Genomic DNA, 26587 nt, shown 5'->3' on the forward strand with positions numbered 1-26587 from the left:
TTCATAATAAAAGAGTTCCTTTATTTCAAACCCTCAAGTCATTAATCATTGGGTTTCATCCACATTCAAAGCATTAGTCTTGTCATTAAGACGTCCATTCATCACAAACACAAACACATAAAACCCTCTCTGTAGACTTTTGGCACTCTATGATAGGATGAACCATTATGAGAATATGTTACATGACAGTATTTCTCAGTATATAGGGTAATTGCTCAAATTACACTGGGAGATGGGCGGAGATGGGGCACTTTCAGATGTGCCCCACGAAATCTGCCTAGCAACTTGACTCGAATAATGCGAAACGCGACTTCAGCCCCCAGCCTGTTGTCGGCTCGGCTTCACTGGAGCTAACAGGCTATCCCCCGTCAGTCTGTGGAGAGGTTTCACTCACAGATCGGATGAATAATACGGTTTGATCTTCGGTTTGTTTTCCCGACAGAGAAGCTAGAGACGTCTGCGCTCCCGTTTCTGCGGTAAGTCAACTTTAGTATCGTGTAAGTAGTGATGAGCAGGTACCTGTACATGGCTTGTTAGTTAAGCTCCGCTAGCCTGCAGGCGATGCTAATGGGACCGTACGGAGTTATTGACCCGACATGAACTGACATGAACCGAAATGCGCCGTTCCAGCCAGCGAGGAAAGGCAATAGAGTTTATGAGGATGAGATTTACTGTGATCAACTGAAACGTGAGTATTTAAAGTTACATCTGCATTTTAAGAGCAGCTGTTTAAAGTAGTATTACATCTCCTAAAGATCTTTATTCAGAGTATTGATGTTGACGTTGATGTGAAGCTATGTGTCTGTCTAATCTTTTTACTTTGTTACAATAATTTTACTTTACTTTTTTGCTGTATAATAACAGTTTTGTGTCGCACTGAGCGCCAAAGCATGTAAAATGTATTTGAAATAGGATTTCTGATCCCTGCTGGCACTCAAAATGCAGCCCATAGTATGTCTTACTGTTCTATATAGGCCTACTGCTTATAATAATCAGCTACCTCTATTTTTGTGAAGGTGACATGACGTCATACAAAATTGCCCCACCAGAAATTTCAGGCTAAAATCGCCACTGTGTTGGGAGGAGAGGCGATTGTATCATTTCAGGATGCAAATTTATCTTCAATGCACTCCATTCATATGCAACTGTTCTGGATGAGAGCATTATGTCCAGCCCCAACATTCTCTGCCAAAACAGTTCAGAGATGTAAGATTCTTGTCTTATTTTCTACTCGTAAACTGTGCTAAAATCTTCATTGTCTAATTACTATATTTGTTAATTGGTTAGAGAATCCCTCTTCCAATGTATTTCAACAGCATATGTTGAAACTTGACCTGTCTTTTCTTTCTAGGGTTGGGAACTGAAACTAGGTTTGAAATTATGTATAGGCCTGTCTGTCTAAGTCACACATCAACGTAACAGTGCCTCTGTTTGATACCAGTTAAAATTAGCATGCATGATAAACGTCTGAGCAACAGTGTGAAAGATGGACCACAGTAAATAGTCAAAAGTCAGGCTATACTTTACATTACATTTCAGTTAGCTGACGCTTTTATCCAAAGCAACTTACAATAAGTGCATTCAACCCTGAGGATACAGACCCAGGTCGATTAGAAACAAGAATCTACAATCTTCAAAATAAAGCAAAACTACAAAGTGATATAAGTAAGTGCCATCTAAGTGCTACTAAAGTGTTAGTTTCAAAAAGTTGTTAGTATTTTTTTAATTTTTTTTATTCAAGGTATAGTTGGAAGAGGTGTGTTTTTAGATTTCGGTGGAAGATGTGTAAACTTTCTGATGTACGGATGTCGATGGGGAGCTCATTCCACCATTTAGGAGCCAAGACAGCAAACAGTTGTGATTTTGATGAGTGTTTAGCTTGTAGTGAAGGAGCAACGAGCCGATTAGCCGAAGCAGAGCGGAATGAACGTGCTGGGGTGTAACGTTTGACCATGTCCTGGATGTAGACTGGACCTGATCCGTTCACAGCATAGTACGCAAGAACTGGTGTTTTGAACCGGATGCGGGCAGCCACTGGTAGCCAGTGAAGGGAGCAGAGGAGCGGAGAAGTGTGAGTGAATTTAGGTTGGTTAAAAACCAGTCGAGCTGCTGCATTCTAGATGAGCTGCAAAGGTCGGATGGCAGTAGCAGGTAGACCTGCCAGGAGGGAGTTACAGTAGTTTAGGCGTGAGATGACCAGAGCCTGGATCAGAACCTACACCGCCTTCTGAGTGAGAAGGGGGCGTATTCGCCTGATGTTGTACAGCATGAATCTACAGGACTGTGTTGTTGCAATAATGTTGGGAGTAAGGGAGAGTTGGCTATTGAGTGTCACACCCAGGTTCCTAGCAGTCTGAGTGTGGGTTAACACAGAGTTGTCAAAGTTATTAGTCAGGTTGTGGGTTGGAGAGTCTTTCCCTGGAAGGAAAAGTAGTTCAGTCTTGTCAAGGTTCATCTTCAGGTGGTGTGCAGATATCCACTGTGAGATGTCAGTCAGACAGGCATAGAGTCGTGCTGCTACCTGTGTTTCCGATAAGGGAAAAGTCAGGATTAGTTGGGTGTCATCAGCATAGCTATGGTAAAAAAAGCCATTTGAGTGAATGACAGAGCCGAGAGAGTTGGTGTACAAGAGAAGACAGGACAGAACCATGAGGGACCCCAGTAGTGAGAGGACAAGGTTCAGACACAGATCCTGTCCGAGTTACCCAATAAGTGCGTTCATTTAGGGTAGGAAGAGAGCAGGGAGAGAGCAGAGCCTGAGACACCCAGGTCCTGAAGGGAGGAAATAAGGATCTGGTGGTTCACTGTGTCAAATGCAGCAGAGAGGTCTAGAAGATGAGGACAGAGGAGAGAGACGCTGCTCTAGCAGTGTGAAGCTGCTCAGAGACAGCAGGGAGAGCAGTCTCAGTCGAGTGACCTGCCTTGAAACCAGAATGGTGAGGGTCAAGAAGATTATTGTGGTTATGATAGGAGGAGTGTTGATTAAAGATAACACGCTCAAGAGTGTTGGAAACAAAGGGAAGAAGACAGACATGTCTGTAGTAACTTACTTCAGATGGGTCGAGGGTGGGTTTCTTCAGGAGGGGATTTACTCTGTCCTCCTTCAGAGAATTAGGCAAACAGCCAGTTGAGAGGGAAGTGTTGATAAGATGGGTAAGAAAAGGAAGAAGGTCAGGAGCAATAGACTGGAGAATGTGAGAAGGGATGGGGTCAAGGGGGCAGGTGGTCGGGCGGGCGGAGGTTAAGAAGGTCAGAATTTGATGAGAGACAGAGGGGTGAAAGAAGAAAGTGGATGTGATGAAGATAAAGTTGATGGAACTGTGGTTATAGAAGGAGGATCCGAAAATGAAGAGCGTATGTCATCTATCTTTTTTGTAAAGTAGTTGACAAAGTGGCTTAGGAGGGGGGTCGAGGAGGTTTGAAAAGATAGAGTAGAGTTTTTTGGGGTTTGAAATTGAGAAAAAGTGCTTTTGGCTGTGGAAATAGAGGCAGAAGAAGAGGAGAGAAGAGACTGACAAGCGAGCAGGTCGTCAAGGCGCTATTTCCTTTCTGATGCTCGCATAGTGGCTCTGTCGGCACGCACCGAGTCAGAAAACCACAGAGCTGGGCAGGACTTGCTGACCTGTCGTGACGTAAGAGGTCAGAGAGAGTCAAGAGAGGAGGACAGAGTAGAAAGGAGAATGTCTGTGGCAGAGTTAGGACGCATGATTGAGAAAAGATGGAGAAAATTATTATGAGGGAAGTGCAGTACATGCAGGATGTTTATTAGCTGTAAGTCGGGTTGCACCTCAAATTTTTACACATAAAAGGCAGCATAACATTCATTTAGAGAAATGTACAGTGTTTGCGGTCTCAGAGTATGAGTGTCAGCCTGCTCAACCAGTGCAAGCACCTTGCAAGTACCTCCAGGACAGTGAGCCGCGAGACAGCAATTAGGTGTTATGCACTGAATGTACTTTTGTTCTCAAATGTTACCATTGTTGCTGCTTTTCAGACTTAATTTTTTTTTTACAAAGAATTGATAAAATTCAAACAACACCCAACCCTTCTCCTTTTAGGCTTGTTGTTGTTTTCTCTGACACATGACATTGCTTTCCTTATATCTCAGAGACGAGATTGTGTAACTTTCAACTATTGTAAAGGTCGGCATACATATAATACAGGTAAATACTGTATATAATCAACTGCTGGTGTTGTGCTCTTTATCATAATGCTGGCCTTATGACATTTGCTGTCTCACAAAACTGGTATGAACACATCAGACAGAACTGAACTAAACAGACAGCATGCTCAGACATTTAAAATGTGTCTGTCTTAGTTTGAGACAAAATTTGCATATTTATACACATTCACCAGAGAGTGAAGTCAATATGATGCAAGGCTTGAGTAAAAACAAAAGTTTGGCACCCGAATATCCTAATATTGGTCTATGACTAATGACAATTCTGTACTAAGAGCAGAAGGAGTCTTTAAAGCCGTGTGAAATGTGGGAAAGTGTATAGTTAAAATTATACTTACTGCAGAACCCCTATCTAGATTTTAGGAGCTTTACCTTACTTGGACAATCAACATCAATACAGTCTGCTGTTCCAAATGCAGACTACATGGGCCTAAAAGCATGACAAATGGCCCTTAAATTCATACTCAAACACTTAATGTAGTAATTGCAAAACTAATTAAAGAATTACATTTTTAATTAGAAGTATATCAGTATATACCCATCCGTACTTGTGTAAATAAAATCTCAGTGATGACAGCAAATATTAAAGAGGTAGAGGATACAAGTTATGAAAATCAATGTTGTTATTTAATGTGTCATTTTCTGATTCTGATTTAAGACAATGTGTTATTGTTAGCAGCATTTTAAGATGGATCATGGTTATTTAATGTTGTTTATCTTTAGCTCTGCCTGGCAACAAATTCTGTTTTCTGTCATGCTCAGAGTGAAAGATGGGTGCTCATGCAATCCATGTTACATGAGGTCTAGCTCAAACAGTCATCACAGTGAGTTTGCAACAAGAGATTTTCACAAATTATAAGAGGCATCTTGTTTCGGTCTGATGTTAAAGTGTCATTATAACCTTTATATAATATCCTACATATCCTGTACACAGAAATATTACAGAACTTGAAGATGGTAAGGGATCTTCTGCCTTATTTTGTACAACTGTATACACACACAGTATGTAGGTGTTTTGAGTTGGATGAATTTGGGGCAGGGAGTCTTTATGGCTTAAATTTGGGTTTTAAATGTGCTCTTGCCTCCTAAAAAGTTCCTTTCACGTTTGTTTTAAGTATAAGTTAAGTGCTAAAAATTATTTTCTGTGTCCATCTCCATGTTTCCCGTTGTCCAGTGAATCCTCAGAAAGATGCTCCATCAAATATAAAAGCAAGGTTTGAGCTGCAGACAAAAACGACAAAGACAAATAGGGTAAGAAAAATACAAAGATACCTGTCATTGAGTACTGTGCACCATCTTTAGAAATGAGTGCAATTCTAATTGCTGCAACAGGATGTGTAGTTTTTACAGGAAAGGCAGGTTTTAAAGAGTGAAGTGCTCTGTTCCACTAGCTAATGTAAAACAATTTAATCTAAAATGTTGGGAATATACTCGACAAAGACCAAACCAAATTCTAAACACAAGTTCCAACTTGCTTGATGTCTGAACTTTCAACTACATCCTTCTGGCCCCCCTTAGTTGCTCAGTTGGGATGTGGGATACAAGTCTGATGATGAATACAAAAATTCACATCAAATCACTATTTATGTGGAATATAATCATGCAAGGGTCATTTCTAACTTTAATCAGTCAGCTCGTCTGCAATCTTGCACTCAGAAGGCCAGTGAAATTATTGTCAGTTTAATTACAAGATTGTGCCTATAAACATGAGGACCGCTATTCAAAACTGACATTGTTTAAAGTGAGGAAGTGAGCAGAGGTTTTAAACAGGATGGGAAAAGAAGTGGACTGGTGACGTTGATTCATTCTGAAGACTCACCTTGTAAGACTCACACCTTCATGATGTGGGCAGAGTTGGGGAAGTCAGAAGGGGCCAGGTTGGTTGGGGAAGTTGGGGGACTCTGGGCGATCTTGGCTGTAATTACATAGAAAGCAGGTGGGAGGGGTAAACAGAAGGCAAATGTAGCAAAAAAGGAGTGAGCTATTCAAGGGGACTGGTAAGACACAGACCTACAGTAAGTGTTTTTTTGTCTTCCCTGGATCACTATGTAACATATAAACAACCATTTATTGTTACTGGCAAGTGTGGCAACCACACTTGCCAGTAATTCTTGCTATAAATATTGTTGCATATTCCTTCCTCATAGTCTTTTAAGATGAGTAATATATACAACTGAAGTAAGGAACCTTACATTTAACCATTCATACTAAAAAGAAGAGAGGAGCTTGAAACATTGTTGAAGTTATTCAAAGCCGGCTCTCAATAGGGTTATAAATTCGACCCACTTGTTCCAAATTTGGTTTCTTATTGGATCCTTTATAAACATGTAAAAACACATTTTTGTGCCAATCTTACAGGATAGATTGTTGTGAATTTAGCCATTTTATAGTGTCTACAGTATGTTTAAAACCTCCTCGGTTTTAAACATACTGTAGCGACTTCGTGAAAGAAAACATTGCTGAGAGGCAGAGGGAGGGGCTAATAACTTGAATGACGGGCTGATCCAAAAACACTGCAATCCTTGAAAAATGCGTTTAAACTTTTTTTAAAGAAAAAAGCAGATCCACTCAATTGTCCATGCACAAGCTCATAGATTAAATCGATCAAATGTAAAATAGTAGGTTGCGTAACGAAGTTTAGTGTTCAACAAATAATACAGCATCCCTATTCAACGTCTCTTCTTCCTAAACAGGTGAACAGGTGCTTAAATCAACTCTGACTCCCACCCCTATCCCTATTTCCTGTCAAATTAAAGTAAACAATAAATAACAAATGAACCAAATAATACACCCCAGATACAAACCCATTACATCTTATATACTAACAATCTAAATAAGAATATCTTTCTTCAACTTATTTATGGATCCTACACACCAGCATTTCCTGAATTGATTATGATTCCATTCTACTGGTAAACTCTAAAAAAAGTATTATAGTTGGAGGAGAATGTTCATCTTCTCAATGCATATCCTATAATTCAGGGTTACGATATGAGATTCCATCTATGCATGTCAGTTTTTATAGGCTAGTTTACCGTACAGACATGAGAACAATATCCCTAGTGTGACTGTGACAGTTCGATGACAGTGGCCTATAGTTAACTTGCAATACCTATGAAGGATCTTATGTATGCATTATACCCAAGTACTTCAGTGTTTCTGCTTCCTACCTATGTATATAATTATCTCGCAAGTCAGTTGATGCGGTTTGAAAGGAGTTTTTGACAGGTTGAGCCTTAAAATTATTTTTCAGGCTCCTGCAAATATACCAAAACATCATCTGCAAATAATGCTACTTTCTGTTAAGTCCCTCCTAAATTAATGCCACTCTGTCTTATAAATTGGCTAAAGGTTAAATTAATAAGGCAAATAAGAGAGGGTAGACTGGGCAGCTTTGTCTTGTTCCTCTCTCTAAAACAAAAGAGTATGAATAGTCCCCATTAATCTTTATTCGAGCAGTATGTTTGTCATATAGGGTCTGAATTATTCGGACAAATCCATATTAAAAGCCAATTTCCCCCAATATTTCATACAGGAATTCCCATTTAATGGTATCAAAGTCCTTTACTACATTTAATTGTTGCTTTAAAGACTTGTATTCTGCTGTACAACTGTCTGGATCTTGGGACATTCCAGCTTTCAATTTAGAAATGGCAGTCTAATTATTTGACAGAGCTGTTGTACCAGATTGTCATTTTGAGTGCTTGTGAGTTTAGATTTAGGGAATTAAGGACAGTGTCAATCTTGGAGTCATGTGAGGCTTGGGGTTGAGTGTAAATTTTGTTCTCAATAATGTTTGATTTGGGCTCAATATTTTGTAAATTGTATTCTCCCTTTGTAAGCAAAAAATCTTTTGGTTTAGAAAAATCTCCTTTTTCCAATATATATATATTTCGCTCTGTATTTTTTTAATTCCTGTGTTAAATGGGGATACATTTTACCACTGTCAGCTAGTTGTAATTTCTTTAATTTCCCCAGTAGATCTGCCAAATTCTGCACTGTTTTTTATATATAGAGTTTTTTTCTTCTCATTACAGCCTTCAATGTGTCCCACAGGATCACTGCTGATTTTTCCCCAGTGTTAATTAAGTTTAGGATGTCCTGAACAACTCCCTTCAGTCTTTCAATTACCTTTGGATCATTAAGTATGTTTGACTTTGGTTCCATAAATCTTTCATTGTTTTCCTTCCTATAATTAAAGAATAAAAACAACCCCAGGTTTCTCTTCAGCACTGTAGCCAGGCTGACAGAGAGTCACACCTCCACCGAACCCAGTATTCGTCGATCCCTAAATAGCAATATCTTTAAAACCTTTTTTAATGATAAAATTCAAACTATTAGAAATAAAATCAACCATCTCCTGCCCTCAATTGGCACTAATACCCTCCCAACAACAGAGATCTCAGAAACGGCTGAGAATCCAACCCATTACTTAGACAGCTTCTCTCTGATCACCCGTGATCAGTTTACCAAATTAATCTCAGGGTTCTAAACCAACAACCTGTATCTTAGATCCCATTCCTACAAAATTACTTAAAGAAATTCTGCCCCTATTTGATAGTTCGTTACCTAACATTATCAATCTGTCATTATCATCAGGTTATGTACCACAGTCTTTTAAAATAGCTGTCATCAAACCCCTACTCAAAAAACCCACCCTAGACCCAGAGGTTTTAGCCAATTACAGGCCAATATCTAATCTCCCCTTCATTTCTAAAATCTTAGAAAAAGTTGTTGCCAATCAGCTGTGTGAGTTTCTCCAGGAAAATAATATATATGAAGACTTTCAATCGGGGTTTAGAGCCAATCAGAGTACAGAGACAGCCTTGGCAAAAGTCACTAATGACTTTTTTATAGCCTCAGATCAGGGACTTGTGTCTGTCCTCGTTCTGTTAGATCTCAGTGCAGCATTCGACACAATTGACCATCACATTTTATAACAAAGACTCAAACAGTTAATTAACATTAATGGAACCGCCCTTAACTGGTTTAAATCGTATTTTTCTGATCGCTCCCAATTTGTGCAAATTAATGATGAGTCATCTGTGCGCACCAGAGTTAACCATGGTGTTCCACAGGGCTCTGTGCTCGGCCCAATTTCATTCTCATTGTATATGCTTCCACTAGGAAATATTATCAGGACACACTCGGTAAATTTCCACTGCTATGCGGATGACACCCAGTTATATTTGTCAATAAAACCTGAACAAAGTTATCAATTAAATAAACTTCGAACATGTCTCAAGGACATAAAAACCTGGATGACCCCCGATTTTCTCTTATTAAACTCAGATAAAACAGAGGTTATAATACTTGGCCCCAAACACCTTAGAGATGCATTATCTAATGATATAGCTGCGCTAGACGACATTGCCCTTGCTTCCAAAGAAACAGTCAGGAACTTGGTAGTGATCTTCGATCCTGATTTATCCTTTAATAGTCACTTAAAACAAATTTCTAGGACCGCTTTTTCTTGCATAATATTTCAAAAATTAGACATGTCTAGTAGAGATGAGCCGGATACTCGGCTGAAACGAGTATCCGGTACGGATAAAGCACTTTTGCCGAGCACGAGTATTATACGAGTAATACGAGTCATTATCTGTGCTCGGACTGAATGAAAATCCTCACACAGCGTCACAGCGCTCCTCCCCTTTACACACCGCTCTGCTCACTCACTCACAGAACAGCTCTCTGTCTCTCTCAGTCACTCAGGTTCGCGGGTCTTTTCGGTTAACGTTTAGGGTTTCTTCAGCTTGAAGTTTGTTTTTATTTCAGTTTGAACTTACTTATTAACCAGTAGAGTTCTGTTAAACGTGGGTTCGTTCAGACGTGGTGCTGGTAGAAAGCGACTCGCGTTGCGTCTCTGCCTGTCGGAGATTTTTTTTTTTTTTTTTTAAACAGTTTTTTTTTTTTACTTCACGCATTAAGTGTCTGACTACTCTCTAGCGTCTGGCTTCTCTCTCTCTCTCTCTCTCTCTCTCTCTCTCTCTCTCTCTCTCGCTCTCTCTCTCGCTCTGCCAGTCGTTGGAGTTTTTTTTTTTTTTTTTTTTAAACCGTCAGTTGGCTCTAACCAGTTTTATTTTACTTCACGCACTGAGTGTCTGACACATTCTAGGTAGTAGTGGTATAAAAAATATTACAAATTAAGCTACACACACACACACACACACACACTCCCCCTCTCTCTCTATGTCTATCTCTTACTCACTTAAACACACACTCACACACACACACACACACTCCTGGGTTAAATCACACCCACTTCCGGGTTAGGCCACGCCCACTCCGAGTACGGATACGGATACAGATAATTCATATGGTTAACAGATACAGATAATACTCGCTCATCCCTAATGTCTAGTCCACGCCTTTGTTACGTCGAGACTGGACTATTGTAATTCATTATTATCAGGCTCCAGCAGTAAGTTGTTAAAGACTCTACAGCTTGTCCAAAATGCCGCAGCACGTGTCCTGATGCTAACACTCCTGTGTTAGCATCGCTACACTGGCTTCCAGTTAAATCTAGAATAGAATTTAAAATTCTCCTCCTCACCTTCAAGGCCCTTAATAATATAGCGCCTTTTTACCTTAAAGAGCTGTTAGTACCTTTTAAACCCGCTAGAGCACTCCGCTCCCAGGATTTAAGCCTACTTGTCGTCCCTAAAGTCTCTAAAAGTAGAGTAGGAGCCAGAGCTTTTAGCCATCAAGCCCCTCGGCTGTGGAATAATCTACCACTTTCAGTTCGGGAGGCAGACACCATCTTTTCGTTTAAAAGTAGGCTCAAAACCTTCCTTTTTGATAAAGCTTATAGTTATAGCTAATTAGTGCGCCAAAACGTTACTTGTTCTATTTTATGACACATGACACACGGAGCTTCTCTTTCCAGCTTCTCCTTCCTCTTCTCCATCCGTATCCCCCTTCCCCGGAATCCCTTTGCTTTATCACCCGCAGATCCAGGGCCTCTGTGGCCGCACCATGGATTGCGGTTTGTGGATCGCGCCCCGGGGGTCGCGGTGTTGGATCCTGTGTGGCGGATTCTGAGTCATGTGGGCTGATCGTGGTGCTGGTGGCGGACCCTGTGGCGCGTTGGCATTGGGCACGGGCAGTGAACCAGGACCGCGGTGGTGGCTTGTGATGGGCGGCGGTGGACGGTGACTGAGGACTGGAGTGACGTCTGGTCTGGATGGTGGATCGTGGTCCTGCTGGTTGCTGACCATGGACTGTGATTGCAGCGGGACTGCTTGGCATGTCATGTTGGGGTTGTCCTTCGGGATGTCAACCTCATCAAATGCTGCAAGAGACTTTGATTATTGATGATGTTCTCCTACATGTGCCATCTATTGAACTTCTGTCCGTCCTGGGAGAGGGATCCCTCACATGTGGCTCTCTCTGAGGTTTCTACGTATTTTTACCCTTAAAAGGGTTTTTAGTAGTTTTTCCTTACTCTTGCTGAGGGTTAGGGACAGAGGATGTCACACCCTGTTAAAGCCCTATGAGATGAATTGTAATTTGTGAATATGGGCTATACAAATAAAACTTGATTGATTGATTGATTGATAATTAAGGACATTGTAATTGGTCTGTGTTGGTAATCTTAACGAATCACTTTTCATAAGATGAACGTGAGTGAAAATCACATTCACGTTCATTTTTTAAATCATCATCGTATCAAGCTGTCATTTAAAAATACCAGGAGAGGGCGAATGTGTGTGTGTGTGTGCTCCCAAATAGCGCACACACAGAGCCAGGTCTCTCCACCGCTCACCTCACTCGCTCAGAGAGTCACACACAGTGAGATCAGAGCAAGTTCACATGAAGCAGCCGGTCAGTGCCGCAGCTTCTTGATCAGAGAGGAGGCTACAGTTGTTTTGTACCGAGCTTCAGTTTCCTTGTACGCCTCCAGTCGGATCTTCTCTCACGTTTTGTTTTAATATTTGGTCAACTAAAATGTGCGTCCCATCCTATTACGTCTACGGCCCGGTGCTCTTCCCTGCAGGTCGCTAATCTAGAGTTTCCGACCACCGGCCTTGGTAAACTCACCATGAATAGATACCAAAAAAGAAAAGTCTTAGAGTTTAATTATGCGTGGACAGATTTATTTGCTTTCACTGCCAACTACTACTATCTCATTAGTATGAGATTTTATCTCATAATTATGACTTAGTATCTCATTATTATGAAACGATATCTCATTATTATGACTTAAGGCCTATGTATGCTTAACTGTTTTGAAGGACACGGACAGATAGGACCGCCTTCTTCGACAGTATCTAAAGCACAAACGCTGCATAATTCTTACTGTAGTAATGTGGACAATGGGCTACAGGCCAGTTTTCATCAATATGAGTGTTCCTCTGTGATGGACACCAAACATTGGTGTCTAAGTACAGCTTGCTGAGAAACAAGTGCGCAGGGACCTTCTACAAAGTGCAACACCGAAAAGAGATATGAACAAAATATTTAATAACCTCACCTTAATACTGTATATTCTCACAACAATAACATTGAATATTTTCCATAATACATATTTCCCAAAATGATGCTCAATCACTTTTTCCCAAAGTTAGTACTCTAGCATAGTCATCCAGACTCGCTGAGTCTATGACATGATTTTTGTGACAATATACAGTATGAGACCGAAGCTATTGAATAATATTCATAACAAATATTTCCCCAAATTATACAAAACCACATTTTCCCAAACTTAGTACTTTAGCATAGCCAGCAGGAGACCTTGGATCTGTGACATGATTTTGGTTACAATATACAGTATTAGACCGAAGAAATTGAATAATATTCATAATAAATATTTCCCAAAAATATGCTCAATCACTTTTTCCCAAACTTAGTACTGTATCATAGCCAGCAGGACTCCCTTGACATGTGATGTGATTTTTGTGAAATATACATTGAAGTTATTGAATAATCTTTTACATTTAGAATTTTTTTTTAACTTTGTACTGTAGCATAGCCAGCAGGAGACCCTGAATCTGTGACGGGATTTTGATGACAACATACAGTATGAGTACGAAGTTATTGAATAATATTCATTACAATTGTATCCCAAAATTATGATCAATCACTTATTCCCAAATTTTGTACTGTAGCATTGTCAGCAGGAGACCCTGGATCTGTGACATGATTTTGGGGTGAATATACATATATTATTGAATAATAGTCATAATAAATATTTCCAAAAATTACGCTAAATCACTTTTCCCCAAATTTAGTAGTGTAGCATAGCCATCAGGAGACCCTGGATCTGTGACATGATTTCTATGATAATATACAGTATTAGCAAAGTTATTGAATATTTTCCCAGAAAAATATTTCAAAAAATCTGTGAATATCTTGCCAACTTTACTTAACTGAATCATCCGGAGTCGTGATCCGACATAATCGATTAATAACTAAATACATATGATTATCAGTTGTGTGAAGAGGGACAGAGACGAGCACACAAACACACAAAGAAACGCATGCTCCCCGCAGACCCTGCAGTCAGTATCTCACAATTATGAGTTAACTATTTCATAATATCGTTCCGTCACTTTAACCCTGATGTCCTGACTATGCGTAATGTCTTGTGTTGTGTGAAGCGGGGGACTGTGTGCACACGGTACTCATGAACTCAAACAAAAGAGTAAACGCCACTCCTGTACGTGTCCTAATAACTTGTGATCGGTGCTGGTGTTTATTGTTAAAGTGTAAAGTGAGCGCAGGTGAGAGGGGAAGTGAGGCGGAAACAGACTCCGACACATACAGGACGACCAGACTTTTATTTAGTGTCTGTTCTGATCCTGGAGCAGCGCTGGTTAAAATTATGCAGCGGCAGCACATCGCTAAGACAATGAACAGAGCAGAAATCATGAATCGATTATGTTATGTCTCTGCTTCGATGCATAGTCCCGCCCACAGAGTCCGTATATCATATTTATGACTTCCATCAAAGATTTCACTAGATTTCATAAATAGAAGTCTATTCTGAATAGCTGTACCTGACAAATTCAGTGCTGGATATAGCCTGAAGTTAGCCCATTGTGAGGCTGCATGTAATTTGATTTGGTATTCCGAACGTTTTTTTTATTACAGTTCTCACCACTATTCTAAATATACAAACATGAGGTATTACTCCAACTATTTTGTTTTTGGTGCGAATGTCTATTTTGACGTGAGACCTTTCATCACGCTGCCTCCTTTTCCATTTTCCAAAGTCCTACCAAATGAATTCAAGGGTAATAAGTCTGGAGAATAAGTCAATCAATAATTGTATCAACAATCTGAAATTGTCTTTTCATTTCATTTCATATGACCTTCTATTCATTTTAATTCATAAATTATAGTTGGAAAACTATGTTGGTGGCTTTATAATAAACAAGGAAAAGATAGTGCCCACATCTACAAAAGGAACTTTAAAAGCAGGAACATCTATTAGTAAATATACAACAACAAAAACAGAAACACAAAAAATGCATTTTCTGAAAATGTAAAACCACTCAGAGAATACGATGTGAATGCTTTTGCCGATAAAAATGTTTCGGTAGATTAAATTGAATTTAAAAGAACTTGGGATATTTTGGATCCTTAACAATTCATTAGATTTACACTCAATTTGAGCTGTGATCTTAGTCACATCTCAAATTTGAGTGTCTGTTCTGATGTGCTTGAGGCAGTGTTGGGAGTAAGAACTGTGGCTTGTGCTGAGCTTGTGATCAAGATGTTAATGGAAATAAATTGGGACAGGGTATTTGTGTTGATGCAAGCCATGAGGAGAGAGTGCTAACCAGAGAGAATCCGGCTACGACGAGAGGCCTCAGCAGCCAGAGCGCAGGAGATCTCAATTCGCTTCTCTTGCTCTTGCAACTGTTGCTGGGAGCTGACCAGAGCACCACCTTCCACTGGGCCATTCAGAAGAGGAACTAGGTTCTGCAAACTGACAGTAAGAGATGTGGATGTGAAGAGATGCTCACATAGCACATATATATAGTAAGGCTGTGATAATTCTCCAACCAAAAGAACCAAAACTGACATCAAGGTGACCCTTCTGTTTACTTTCCTGAGTTGCAGAAGATCTGCGGTACAAACCCGGAATGGATTTTCTTTGTTGTATCTATTTTGTGTTGTTTGAACTGGATTGAACTGAACTATGTTGGGCCTGAGGGGGAGATTGAAACAGACTTTGTGAATATGCAGATTGAACTCAGGATGTTGAGTCTGTGGGAGACACACACACACACCCTCACTTCTTTTCAAGAGAATCCTTACAGCCCTAATATATATATACTGTATATTTATATTCATTCATAGACATACTTATACAAACTAACAAGTTTGTACATCTATCTTAGTGAGGACACTCTATATACACAATAGGAGGACCGGCCAAAATGTCCTCACTTTCCCAGTTTGAGTCGGTTGTAGACTCAAACTGGTCCTCACAAACTTGTTGCAGATAAAACAAAGTTAGCAATAGGAGGTGCAAGGAAGTCATGCTTTAAAGTTGGATCAAAATTCATGGATTTATCAAAGAATACATTAATTAATCTGCAAGTGAGTCAAAACCAACTTTGATTTGGCAATGAGCGTCTTGATCCGCTCTAGTTTCTTCTGCTTCTCCTTCTGTTCCTCAGGACTCAGAGGAGTGGTATCCTCCTCATCATGGTAGCGCTCTGGAATCAGAACCTTGTTGGAAGCGACCAGCTACAACAAAGATAAACACACATACAACCATAAACTAATTTATTGACAGACCAATATATCACTTATTTGATGCTGTTGTTTTTCCTGTATATATCTGTTTTTATATTCATTGAATTTGGGGAATTTTATTTCTTTTTTAGGTGACCTCCATCCTTCTTGTGATGTAATTTCCTGTGGATTCTATTTCCCTCAGTTTGTGCTCTGCGCTGGTGAGGGAAATTTGATTTGTGTTAATAATATCTTCAGTTTCTGGGCTACTGCAAAAGTCACTACAAATCCTACTTCAGGCACATTTATATACTATCTTTTGGTGTGAGATCTTCCCAATACTTTAACTTAGACTTTTAGCAGACCAAAATGCCTCCAAAGTCAAACCGGGAGCATTATATCTGCACAACCGCAGCAGCCTACTACGCACACCGCGTCCTTGCCTCGTAGTGTTTTCAATATGCTCGGAGGGTGCTGCTACCCCAGATAATACTACCTCCCCCGGTTTAAAGGACGAGCTGCTCTCTTCCCTATCCAACGAGATGGCGGATATTTTCAAGACCAAGCTACAAATGGCTCTGAGTGAGAAGTTATCATCCATCAAGACGGAGCTACCGGCAGTGAAATCAGAATTATCTCTAAGTATTATGAGCATCCTGTCCGAGATGAGCGCTCTTAACCAGTGGTTCTCAACTGGTCTGGCTTCCGGACCCACCCTCACCCCTTAATGACAAGCAGACACCCAAAACTAGGAAGATTCTCAACTTCTCAAATTTATTTAACGAAAAGATGGTGCAGTTTGAACCTGAGATAGAACAGAATATCACAATATGCCAACACAATAAAACATGTTTAATGATAATCCAAAACGACCAGCAGGTGGCAATGCTAGAGAAAACATTCCCTTTTACACTCAAATAGTTGCATTTTAATTAAAAAAAACAAATAGCATCTTAAGGACACAAGGTAATACAACATTAAAAAAAACAATTTAGCAACATCAGCCTTTTTTAACAGACTCAACAGTGCATTCATTCACAAACATGAAATTAAAAAGTCCAACTACTGAGAAGCAGTTTCAAAAAGACTAACATTATGTAGCTTTAGCTTAGAATACTCACTAACTGAATCTATGACAACCAACATTGCACTATGGAAAAAATGCTGTGGCTTGAGTTGCAGCTTTTATCGCCAAATTCAAAATAAAATAAACAGAGAGTGCAATTCCAAAAGATTCAAGTATACAAAATTAACGTTTCTTCTGATTAACTTATCCCTATTACACTTAATTAGCTGCATTTTAATTAAAAAACAAAAAAACTGTATCTTAGGGACACAAGGTAATACAACATACTGAGTCAAATGACTCTCTACAAGTGAATTCAATTTACCAGAAAGAGATATAAAATGCTAGCAGAGGTACCAAAGGGATTGACCAAATGGGTTACTGGCAGCTCGGAAAATGTTAGATCATAGGACAAGAGGATTATATCCCTTGATCCACTATTAAGCAAAACCAAGAGTAAAGTGCACATTAATCCAGTTTTAGCTGCTCTGCACTGGCACCCTGTGACAGGTTTCATTTTAAGATGCTCCTCTTTGTGAAACATAAGGCTTCAAAAACCATAAAGTGCATCTTAGGGACACAAGGAAATGCAAAATAAAAATATTGAGGGGGAAAAATGCTTCCATTTCATAACCAGTAAAAGCTCATTCTAGGGGCAATAAGAACATATAAGTTAAGTTTTAGAGCTGTTTTTTTTTAAACTGGTGACTGTAAAGCCATTTTATTCACATCCTCAATGCATGCCCTATGGGTGAAGGCATTGCTATCCTCATGATGATTTTTTTGCTTTGCAAATGTAGCTTTTTTATCATTTAGTATCTTATTTTCATGAATAACCAATTGATATTTGCCGTCCTCACCAGATGCATTTGCTATTATACAAACTCTGACAATGGAGATAGTCATGAGTATGAGAAAATGTGTCTGAGCAGCAAAGAGTAAATGATGGAGAACTGCACTACATCAGATCATTCTCACCTCCCCGCTAACGTCCAGATCGTAGTGTTGTGGTTCCATCTGTAACCGTCTCAGCCGAGTAATTTCTTCCCGTGGTGACTCTTGGCCCTGGCCTCGAACTGCTGTTTCCATTTCTTTAATGTCGATCTCAAGAGCAGTCAACCGCCTCCGCACCTGTCCATATACACAAGGATGCAAACACATTCAGATACAATCAAGATTCAAAATTCAAGAGTTTTATTATCAAATGCACAGAGATAAAAATTAAGCAGTCGCCGGCAATGAAACGCTTGAGTCACAGGCTCTCTTCTAAACATGCTCAAGAATTAAAAAAACAAAGACAAAATTTGAATAAAATAGTGTAAAATAGAATATCAAAAATGTAAATATTAATAAAATATATATATATATATAAATCTATATATACAGCTTAAGAAAGAAAAAGCAGTAGCGCAATTTTGTGCAATAGTGCAAATATGCCACGGTGCTTATATAGTGAGTTATTGCAGTTGGGAGGAGCTTAAAAGTCTTATGGCCTGGGGGATGAAACTGTCTCTGAGCCTGGTAGTGCGGGGCCGGATGCTGCGGTACCGTCAGACAGACGGCAGCAGCCAATTTTTTTTTATTGCTGGGGTGAAATCAAATCATCTTTAATTTTAATCATGACACCAATTTGGCAAAAAAAATTCTAGGGCTCCCCTTCACTGCAGCCACTAACTGCTGTTGACCTGCTATTTGTGTAATCCAGAGTGATAACACAATGAATCCCAAAACACGTTTGTTATTTCTTTCAAGTTATTTAAGAGGAGGGTGAGATTCGCCTAAAACCCAACAGTCAGAATCACTCTAAGAGCTACTGGCATTGAGTAATAGCAGTTGGCACACAGTGAAGTAGAAGGTTTTTATTTCCGCCTGATTATTTTTAATAAACAGATGCCTGCAGATGAATCTAGCTGGGACTTATGAGCTGAAAAACAGAATAGGACCCTAGCATGAAGCCTTGACTAGCCCAAGTCCAAATTTGATAACAATACCACAGAAGATGAATATTTGTAGGATTTTTTCCTAGTCACATGTCTAGGCGTTTTCCACAAAGGCAATTTGGAGACTCCATAGGACCCTTTGTAACCCCGTCAAACAGCATATCACAATTTGGGAAATTTCATTGGCTAAACGATACGCCAGTCATCAGAACAATCGGTTTCAATTGGCTCAACCTTTACACGTCAGAAGAGGTGCAGGCTCTTTCCAACAACAAGGTGACTCATTGGCTATTGCAGGCTGTGGACAGCCCATGCCAGCTCTGATTGGGTCAAGTTTAGATAGACAGCTCACTTGAACCAATAGGATATGGCTACCCACCATTTTGAGATCTTTATTTACATGGAAACAGAATTTAGGAGTGAGTGTACGTCCCAATTTACACGGAGGAGGTGGCTGCGCTGACATTATGCAACAGCTGACAGTGGCTTTTCTTTGATGAATTTGGACTGATTATGTTACTGGATTAGATCGTCTGGACCTTTGGCAATGTACCAACACCGTTTTTGTTGGAATGTTATCGATCTGTGGATTAATGTGATGGTTTTTCTACTTCTGGTCTGACTGAGACGTTGATTGTACCGGCTGTGGTGATCGGATCTAGAAATGGTTTACATCAGTTGAATCAAAAGAGTCTTAGCTTTCTAAGGATATGTTGCATCAGTACCTAGCTGTACGACGCAGTTCTGTAAATAACAATGTTTGACGCTGATCAGTAAAACAGCCCACTGGACGGCACCCGCGGGGGGTGTTTGCGATGAGGTTAAGTCCAAATTATTTTTACCCAGTCTATGTAAACAGATGTGTTAGTGTATGCCTTTTTTTGTAAATTGGTGCAAGTGAGGGGGCTGGTGTGGGGGAGTAGGGTAGGAGTAGCTGGGGGAATCAATACTTTCTGGGCAGCTCTATTATGGAACAGGATTTTACCCATTTGGAAAGAAAAAACTAATCAGAGTGGTTAGTGTTAATAATGTGGCAGCAACAAGGAATGACGTATTTGTATAGACATTGTGAAATGAAAAACTACTTTTGATTATTGTGAGCTGTATGGTCACACGAAGCACTGCCAAATTTCCTCAACAATACTTATTACATATCACAGCTAAAGTCAAACAAACAAACAAAGTGGAAGCTCATGCAGTGTTTTTTAAAGTACGCAAAGATGCTTTAATTGGATGTGTGGAGCTTTCATGTATCCTCCTCTCACTGCTTTTTAAAGTTTGCATGCGTGATTTGTAAGAAAGATGTGATCGATGTACATGTTGAGCAGGGTTCAGTCATCTAGGAATGGAAACAGCCCAAACCCTCATCAGAAAATAGTTTGGTTCCGGGCAATCGTTTGTTTTAATTTTTTTAATTATTATCATCACATCACTACATGCCCATGTCAAATGACCTAAGATGACAGAAATGTATTTACAATATATATAAATTATCCCAAACCGGAAGTTCCAATTGATTATTCATGGTAAACCATTTAATAGTAAGTAGACCATGAAGGCCATCTCTTTTGAAACAGGTTTAAGTTCCACTTCAGTCTAAGATATTACACTTCTGTTTACATATTTTCTGGGGCCAATTTCATGTATCTGTTTAAGTGCTGATATCCGCATGGATCCTTAAAAAGTATTTTTCATGGTCATTTTGAATTTTTTCTTTCATTTTGCCTTGCAGCACACGTTCAGATGGAGGACCCCTTCTGGAATAGTATTGATTTCCTCCACAATTTTTTTTCCAGAAGCTTGTAGCAGTTTGATGATTTTTTTTATTTAATTTGCTTTCTGTGTTGGAGCTATAGGTTAGGCTGAGTGGTTAAGATAAGATTATCGTAGCCACAGGATTGATAATTATGTGCACGATTTATTAGGTGTTAAATCAATGTTTAATCATTACAATCTCTAAATCAACCAGAAAATAGTAAATTAACAAATATAACAGTATCAAATATCCTTAACAAGCACTTTGGGAATAGAAGCGAACAGAAGCATCCTGCACATGCAATGAACACAGCAAACAGGTAAATATGCAATTACTTTTCTTAATTAACGCACACAGGTAAACCACAAGAAGAAACACAATAGCAACTAACTGAATTTTGGATTCGGAGAATCATTACAGCTATGCTATTAGGTCATCATTTCACAGTATCTCTTAATTCTGATCCAGATATATTTCTACTTTGTTTATTGTCTGTTTTTTGTGTCCCCCGTTGACTTTCTGTTCAGAAGGTTATATTTAGACACAACACATTTATCCTACTGCTTTATTAACCTCAACCTAATTTAAGAATAATCATTTAATCAAGTGGGTATTAATGGCACTCGAGCTGCATGGTAAGATATGCTTCATTTTGGGGAGGGCAAGTTCCGTGTACTTCTCATTCCAGAAAAAAAATGCTTGCCTCATGGAGCTCAGCGTAAGTTCAGTAAGGAAGACTTAAAACCCCATTCAGATCAGCTGACTGTGGGCGGTCCTAAATATCGGGAATGCCCATGGGAGGGCTTAACCTGTATGCGTCAGCTGATCGTAGGTGTTCCCAATCATCTAATCAGGCCCGCGCTGTTTCCTTCAGCCAGTCACACAGCAGCTGTCAAACTTTAAAAATCCCTTCTCTTCTCTTCCTCAGCAGTGTCAATGCAGTGACTCGCACAACCCCTCCTCCACCCCAATCTCCTCCAGTGACTTAGTCCTGGCACAGGACTAAGTCATCCTAATTGATTGATTGATTATTTATTTAAGCCTCGGAAATCACATTGAGGAATAAGACCCTAATTTACAATGGTGTCGAGGGTACAATAAAGAGTAAAACATGAGAAATAAATAAATAAGAATAAAATAAATAAATATGCATATATACATACAGCAATAGAAAGTAAAAGGTCACAAATCAACCCTGACAATTCAATAAATACTATAAAATACTATGGTTAAGCTTAACCCAACTAAAAGTTACAATCACTGCAGGAGAAGCCAGCCCTACATGAAGCGCTGGTGCCTTATTTCACACAAGAGCTTGTGAAGGAGCTCAAAAACAGTCCTTACAACCTTGTTACAAATGGGTCAAATGACACAGGTATTCCCCAAACTATTTATCTCTTCTGCAAAACATATGCTTTGTTTAAACATCGAACAACATGTATATTTGTATAATTCTAATTTGTCATTATAGGAGTGCAAAAGATGAACCTGCTTACTAGCCGGGTCTTCGTGGGAAGCAAAGTTGTCGTGTACAACAAATGGGAAGACATGTGAGACAGTAAGCGAGATCTTCGCAAGATTAACTCCACCCTAGAGGAGCATGGTATCTCATTGCTCTCTCAGTTGACAATGCAGCTGTGAACATTGGACCAAGCCATTCCATCGCCTCTAGGGTGCTCCAGAAACACCCAAACACCTATATTCTTGGTTGTTCTTGTCACGTGGCACATAACACCGCAAAAGCTGCAGGAGAGGGATTTTTTTAAGTGAGTTAAGGCCTGATTTATCTCTCAATGTAACTTTATATTTCTATCCTAATTGCAAGCATTGAGTGAATGTTATGATTTGATTAATGTTTTGCAGGTGTTTCGGTTTTGATTTGGAGGACATGGTAGTGGACATCGGTTACTCGTTCAAAGGTAGCACAAATCGGAAAGGATACCTGACAGGGCTGCATGTTTGATAATATTAAGTGTAATATTGAAATGCAGAGCTTTAGAAAAGATATGATATGGAATTAAATATTTAAAACAGAGTTTTGTGAGCTGCATGAAGCTGAGTACATGGAGGTCCTCCTGCACATCTCAGTTCGTTGGCTAGGCCTTGAACGTTGTGTGACCAGAATCCTGAGGCTTTATGAACCTTTCGCGAGCTACTTCAAATCTGCTAGTATGGTCATCAATTTTCAATTTCATTATGTAGCAACTACATGGATTGTTAGTCACATACTTATTGACAACCTCTTGTTTTGTGTTATTTATTGCTTTTGTTCAGTGTTATTATGAAAATCAGGCCAGATTCAAGAGGCTTGTGCAGGCATTTACTGACCCCATGACAGAAGTCTACCTGCTGTTCTACCAACCCACCGTACCAACCTTACCTGATTTCAACTTGCTTCTCCAGAGAGAGCAGTCAGCAATATATTTGTTACATGATGGGGTGGGTTTGAACCTAGCTGTTTTTTCCATTCTGTGTTTCTTGCTGATATCTGCAGGGATCTAATATTTGTGAATGTCTGTCATGGATGGTGAAATTCGTACGCAACCTATGTTCCAAATGTATGGTTCCAGCAGCTCTGCAATGCCATGAGGAGCCTTGAGAATTGCCTATAAAGAGAAGGCAAACCATTTGCTATGTTAGTGTTTGACTATTACTATGATCAGGGCAGAGCGTGGCCTAGGGGATAGAGTGGGTGTTCTGCAACAAGAAGGTTGCCGGTTCGAACCCACTCTTTCCCATCTGCATGCCTTAGTGTCCTTGGCAAGATACTGAACCCCTAAAATGGCCCCTCATAAATGCTGAGTGTTCTAAAAATGTAAGTAGCTTTGGACAAAAGCGTCAGCTAAATGACATGTAATGTAATGTAATCAGGAGAGGCGGTGGTCTAGTGGCAGAAAATTGGACTATGGGCAGAGAAGGTCTCTGGTCTGCTCTGGTTCGACTCCTCGGAGAGACAACAAAAGACCAACCTGGATTGATCTGTCCAAAAATCCAAGAGTCTCCCTACCCTGTCTACTGCCCCTGAGCAAGGCACCTTACTGCCCCAACATCTGCTCCCCGAGCACCGTACATGGTGGCTCACTGCTCTCTGTGTCCTACACCGGATGGGTTAAAAGCAGAGATTAAATTTCCCTACCTGCATGAGTGTGCCTTTGCATTTCTGTGCATGTGTTTGGGACTAATAAATGCATCTTAATCATACACTTTGATATGTGATAAATAAAATATGATATTTAGCCTTGTACCTAGTTTTTTGCCACTGCATGAGTAGAAACCTAAGGTTTGTGGTAGTCCTTCCAACAGTGGGCGTCTGGTTGGATTTCTTGCCCTATGTGTCAAGCTGATATTGCTGCATCAGTATGTTAAACCATTTATGTTAACCTGATATACTCTATCTGTACAGGGAAAAAGTTGAACATTGAGTTCACAATCAGGGCTAAACTTAACAGATATCTTGATGAGGCTGACATCACGGCAGGTGGATTCATTCCATGAAGCTGTGTTGAGTTTACTAACAAGTGCTGTGGGCTATGCACTTATGAAGCTGCCATTGGTCAAACACGCAAATTTGCGGATGTGCGGCAGAGGGCTGAAAGTGGCATTGAAGACGTCCTGTACTTTGTTGAAAGGTTAGTTTTTTTCTATAATTATTGTCTATCATCTTATGTAAAATGCTTATGACGAGGTATGTTCACTCCTAACCTGCACATGAGTTATTCTTATATGGCTTTTCCTCAAAGATGTGTATGAACTGCTGCTGGTTGATGACAATATACCTATAACTTAACAACATGTAACTCTATTTTCATAAATAGGTTTCCCCATCTCCTCCCATAACATGGGCCAGACGAGCATGACCACCTGGGTGAGGACTTTCTGAATTATCAGACCATGCCAACAACCTCCCTTCAGGACGAAACTGAGATGAAAAGCATCTGGGCTGGAATGGCAACAGGGAAACATAAGGTATACATTTTTTTGTCTTTCTTTTTGGCAGGTGTGGCTTGGCTACATCTGTTGCTTTTATTGATGCATGCATAAAGTGTTTCATACATGATGCAAACTATGCATGTATTATCTGAACTTTGTTACAGTAGACTTACAGTATTAATCAAAATATGGTATGTTTTTCCATTTTGTTCTTGGTTCATTTTCCATAGGTGACAGGAGCCAAAGAATTTGAGGGGGTTGTTGCCATCGGCAAGCTGGTGCTGGTGTTGACCCATTCGAATACAGACGCTGAGAGGGTGTTTTAAGTTGTGGGACTTGTCATATATGGTAGTTTAATGCGCTTGCGCATATACTATGGGTTATACGGTAGTTGCGGACACATGTCATTGATGTATGTTAGTGAGCCAAGTTGTGAGACACGGTGATGCATTAAAGCGAGCTGAGCTACTAAGAAGCCTCTTTAGCGTTGATTTACAGGACTGAACAAAACTAAGACCAGAAATAGCCTGGCATTGGTTGGCAGCCTCTCGTCAATAATGGCCTTAAAGATGGCCGACCTGGAGCCCTGTTTTCGATGGGAGCCCCCCTCAGAGTTCATCAAGGCCTCCAAGAAGGCCACAGGCCAGTACAACCTTGCCCACAAATCTTATAAAATGTCTAACTAGCTTCGGATCTGCATCTGATACCTCATTTTTTGTTATTTTTGTCACTTTATGATCCATTGTATTGCTTAAAAAGGCTATTCTTTAAGCACTATATTTGTTGCAAATTTTTGTTTGATGGAAAGTGTGGTGGGAGGCTTTGAATAATGAAAAATATTTCCCCCATCTAACCTTTTGTCATTTTTTGCTGAACATAAATCATTAACTGCTCTTAAGAATACAATTATTAACTATATAGGTTAGGTTTCAGTTAAGAATTAGTAAAATACCATTGTAATCAAAATGTCAATCAACCTGACTTGGTCAAATCTTAAACACAGGTCTATTAATTAGACTATATTGTGGTACATAGACAGTCATTGAGGCACAACAATAGTTTTCTGGTTGAATGTTCAGCTCAAGTCTAGAAGGCCTACAAGTCATGCTCAGATTAACATGAATCAGAATAAGTTGAGGTATTGCCACCGTTTCAGAAAAAAACATCTCTTAGCAATTCAGGATAATCTTCAGCTAGCATCGATCACATGGTTTTATATGTTGGAAGTTCAACAACATGTGTGATTTAAGTTTTTCTACCTGATTAAATTTGTTTTGACACAACAGTTGATTAAGTTCAAAGCAAGAAAATTTACTTTTACCTGCAAAAAAACACATTTTTGTGAAAAAACATACTTTCCACAGCACCAGCACCAACTTCTCCTTCATGGCAAGGGGGGAATGGGAGGGGCTTGAAAAATAATGGTCAAATGACCACAAATGTGTTCTGTGGCCTGGATACAGGGGGTGTCTCACATTAACCGATGTCCCACATTGCCCCGCTCTCCCCTATCATATACTCTATCCAGAACAGAACCACCACCCAGCTTTGTCAGCTCATTGCATTTCTCCTGTTTTCTCTGCATTTTGCCTGACACAATGCAGTCCAGTTCCTTCACCAATCTATTACCAACGCCAACCAGCCCATAGGAATACAAACTTATCTTGGTTCAATGTAACTCTGTCATTCTCAATGTCAAAGGAATCATTTCAAATGGAACACACTCTTTTCACTCTACTTTATCTTATCTGTTCATTTTTTCATCCTGTCCTTAAAGGGATAGTTTATAGGACCAGAAACTTTGTAACTACAGAAACTACAATTTACCTGTGTTATCCTCAGACCGTAGATGTGTTCACGCTCAAGGGCACACAGTTCACAAGCATGAACTTTTATGCTCTCGACCAAGGGGTACGTGACAAGATCAGATAAAACACTCTAAATATACTATAAATGTGTGTTAATGTTTAATGGCAAACTGACTGTAAAGCGAATCAACTTCAACCAGTAGGAAATGTATCGCC

At 39.7% G+C, this 26587-nt stretch overlaps 1 protein-coding gene and 1 long non-coding RNA gene across 10 annotated transcripts in view; one reads left to right on the forward strand and one right to left on the reverse strand.

Moving 5' to 3' along the window:
• The window catches only part of plekha6 (pleckstrin homology domain containing, family A member 6), a 113583-nt gene continuing 86996 nt past the window's right edge, over positions 1-26587 (reverse strand). For 4 of the 5 annotated variants that reach the window (XM_062412151.1, XM_062412152.1, XM_062412150.1 and 1 more), the window contains 5 exons: positions 17916-18068; positions 15750-15883; positions 14968-15116; positions 6000-6095; positions 1-5401 (listed from right to left, as the gene is read on the reverse strand). In XM_062412151.1, the coding sequence (XP_062268135.1) occupies positions 6010-6095; positions 14968-15116; positions 15750-15883; positions 17916-18068 (522 nt within the window). In that variant the 3' untranslated portion in view covers positions 1-5401; positions 6000-6009. The remainder of the gene's footprint in view (positions 5402-5999; positions 6096-14967; positions 15117-15749; positions 15884-17915; positions 18069-26587) is intronic. The other variant, XR_009924656.1, reaches the window with a different exon arrangement.
• LOC133974410 (uncharacterized) lies at positions 19324-25411 on the forward strand. Of its 5 annotated transcripts, none has more exons than XR_009924659.1 (7): positions 19324-19697; positions 20610-22008; positions 22105-22399; positions 22497-22552; positions 24037-24262; positions 24449-24599; positions 24794-25411. It is a non-coding gene; the product is annotated as an uncharacterized LOC133974410 (long non-coding RNA). The 5 variants fall into 5 exon arrangements; XR_009924661.1 differs by adding an exon at positions 22908-23072 and having other exon boundaries at positions 19335-22008; XR_009924660.1 differs by having other exon boundaries at positions 19336-20952; positions 21900-22008.

This window comes from Platichthys flesus, chromosome 2 (assembly GCF_949316205.1).
Source record: "Platichthys flesus chromosome 2, fPlaFle2.1, whole genome shotgun sequence".
Taxonomy (NCBI): Eukaryota; Metazoa; Chordata; class Actinopteri; order Pleuronectiformes; family Pleuronectidae; genus Platichthys; species Platichthys flesus.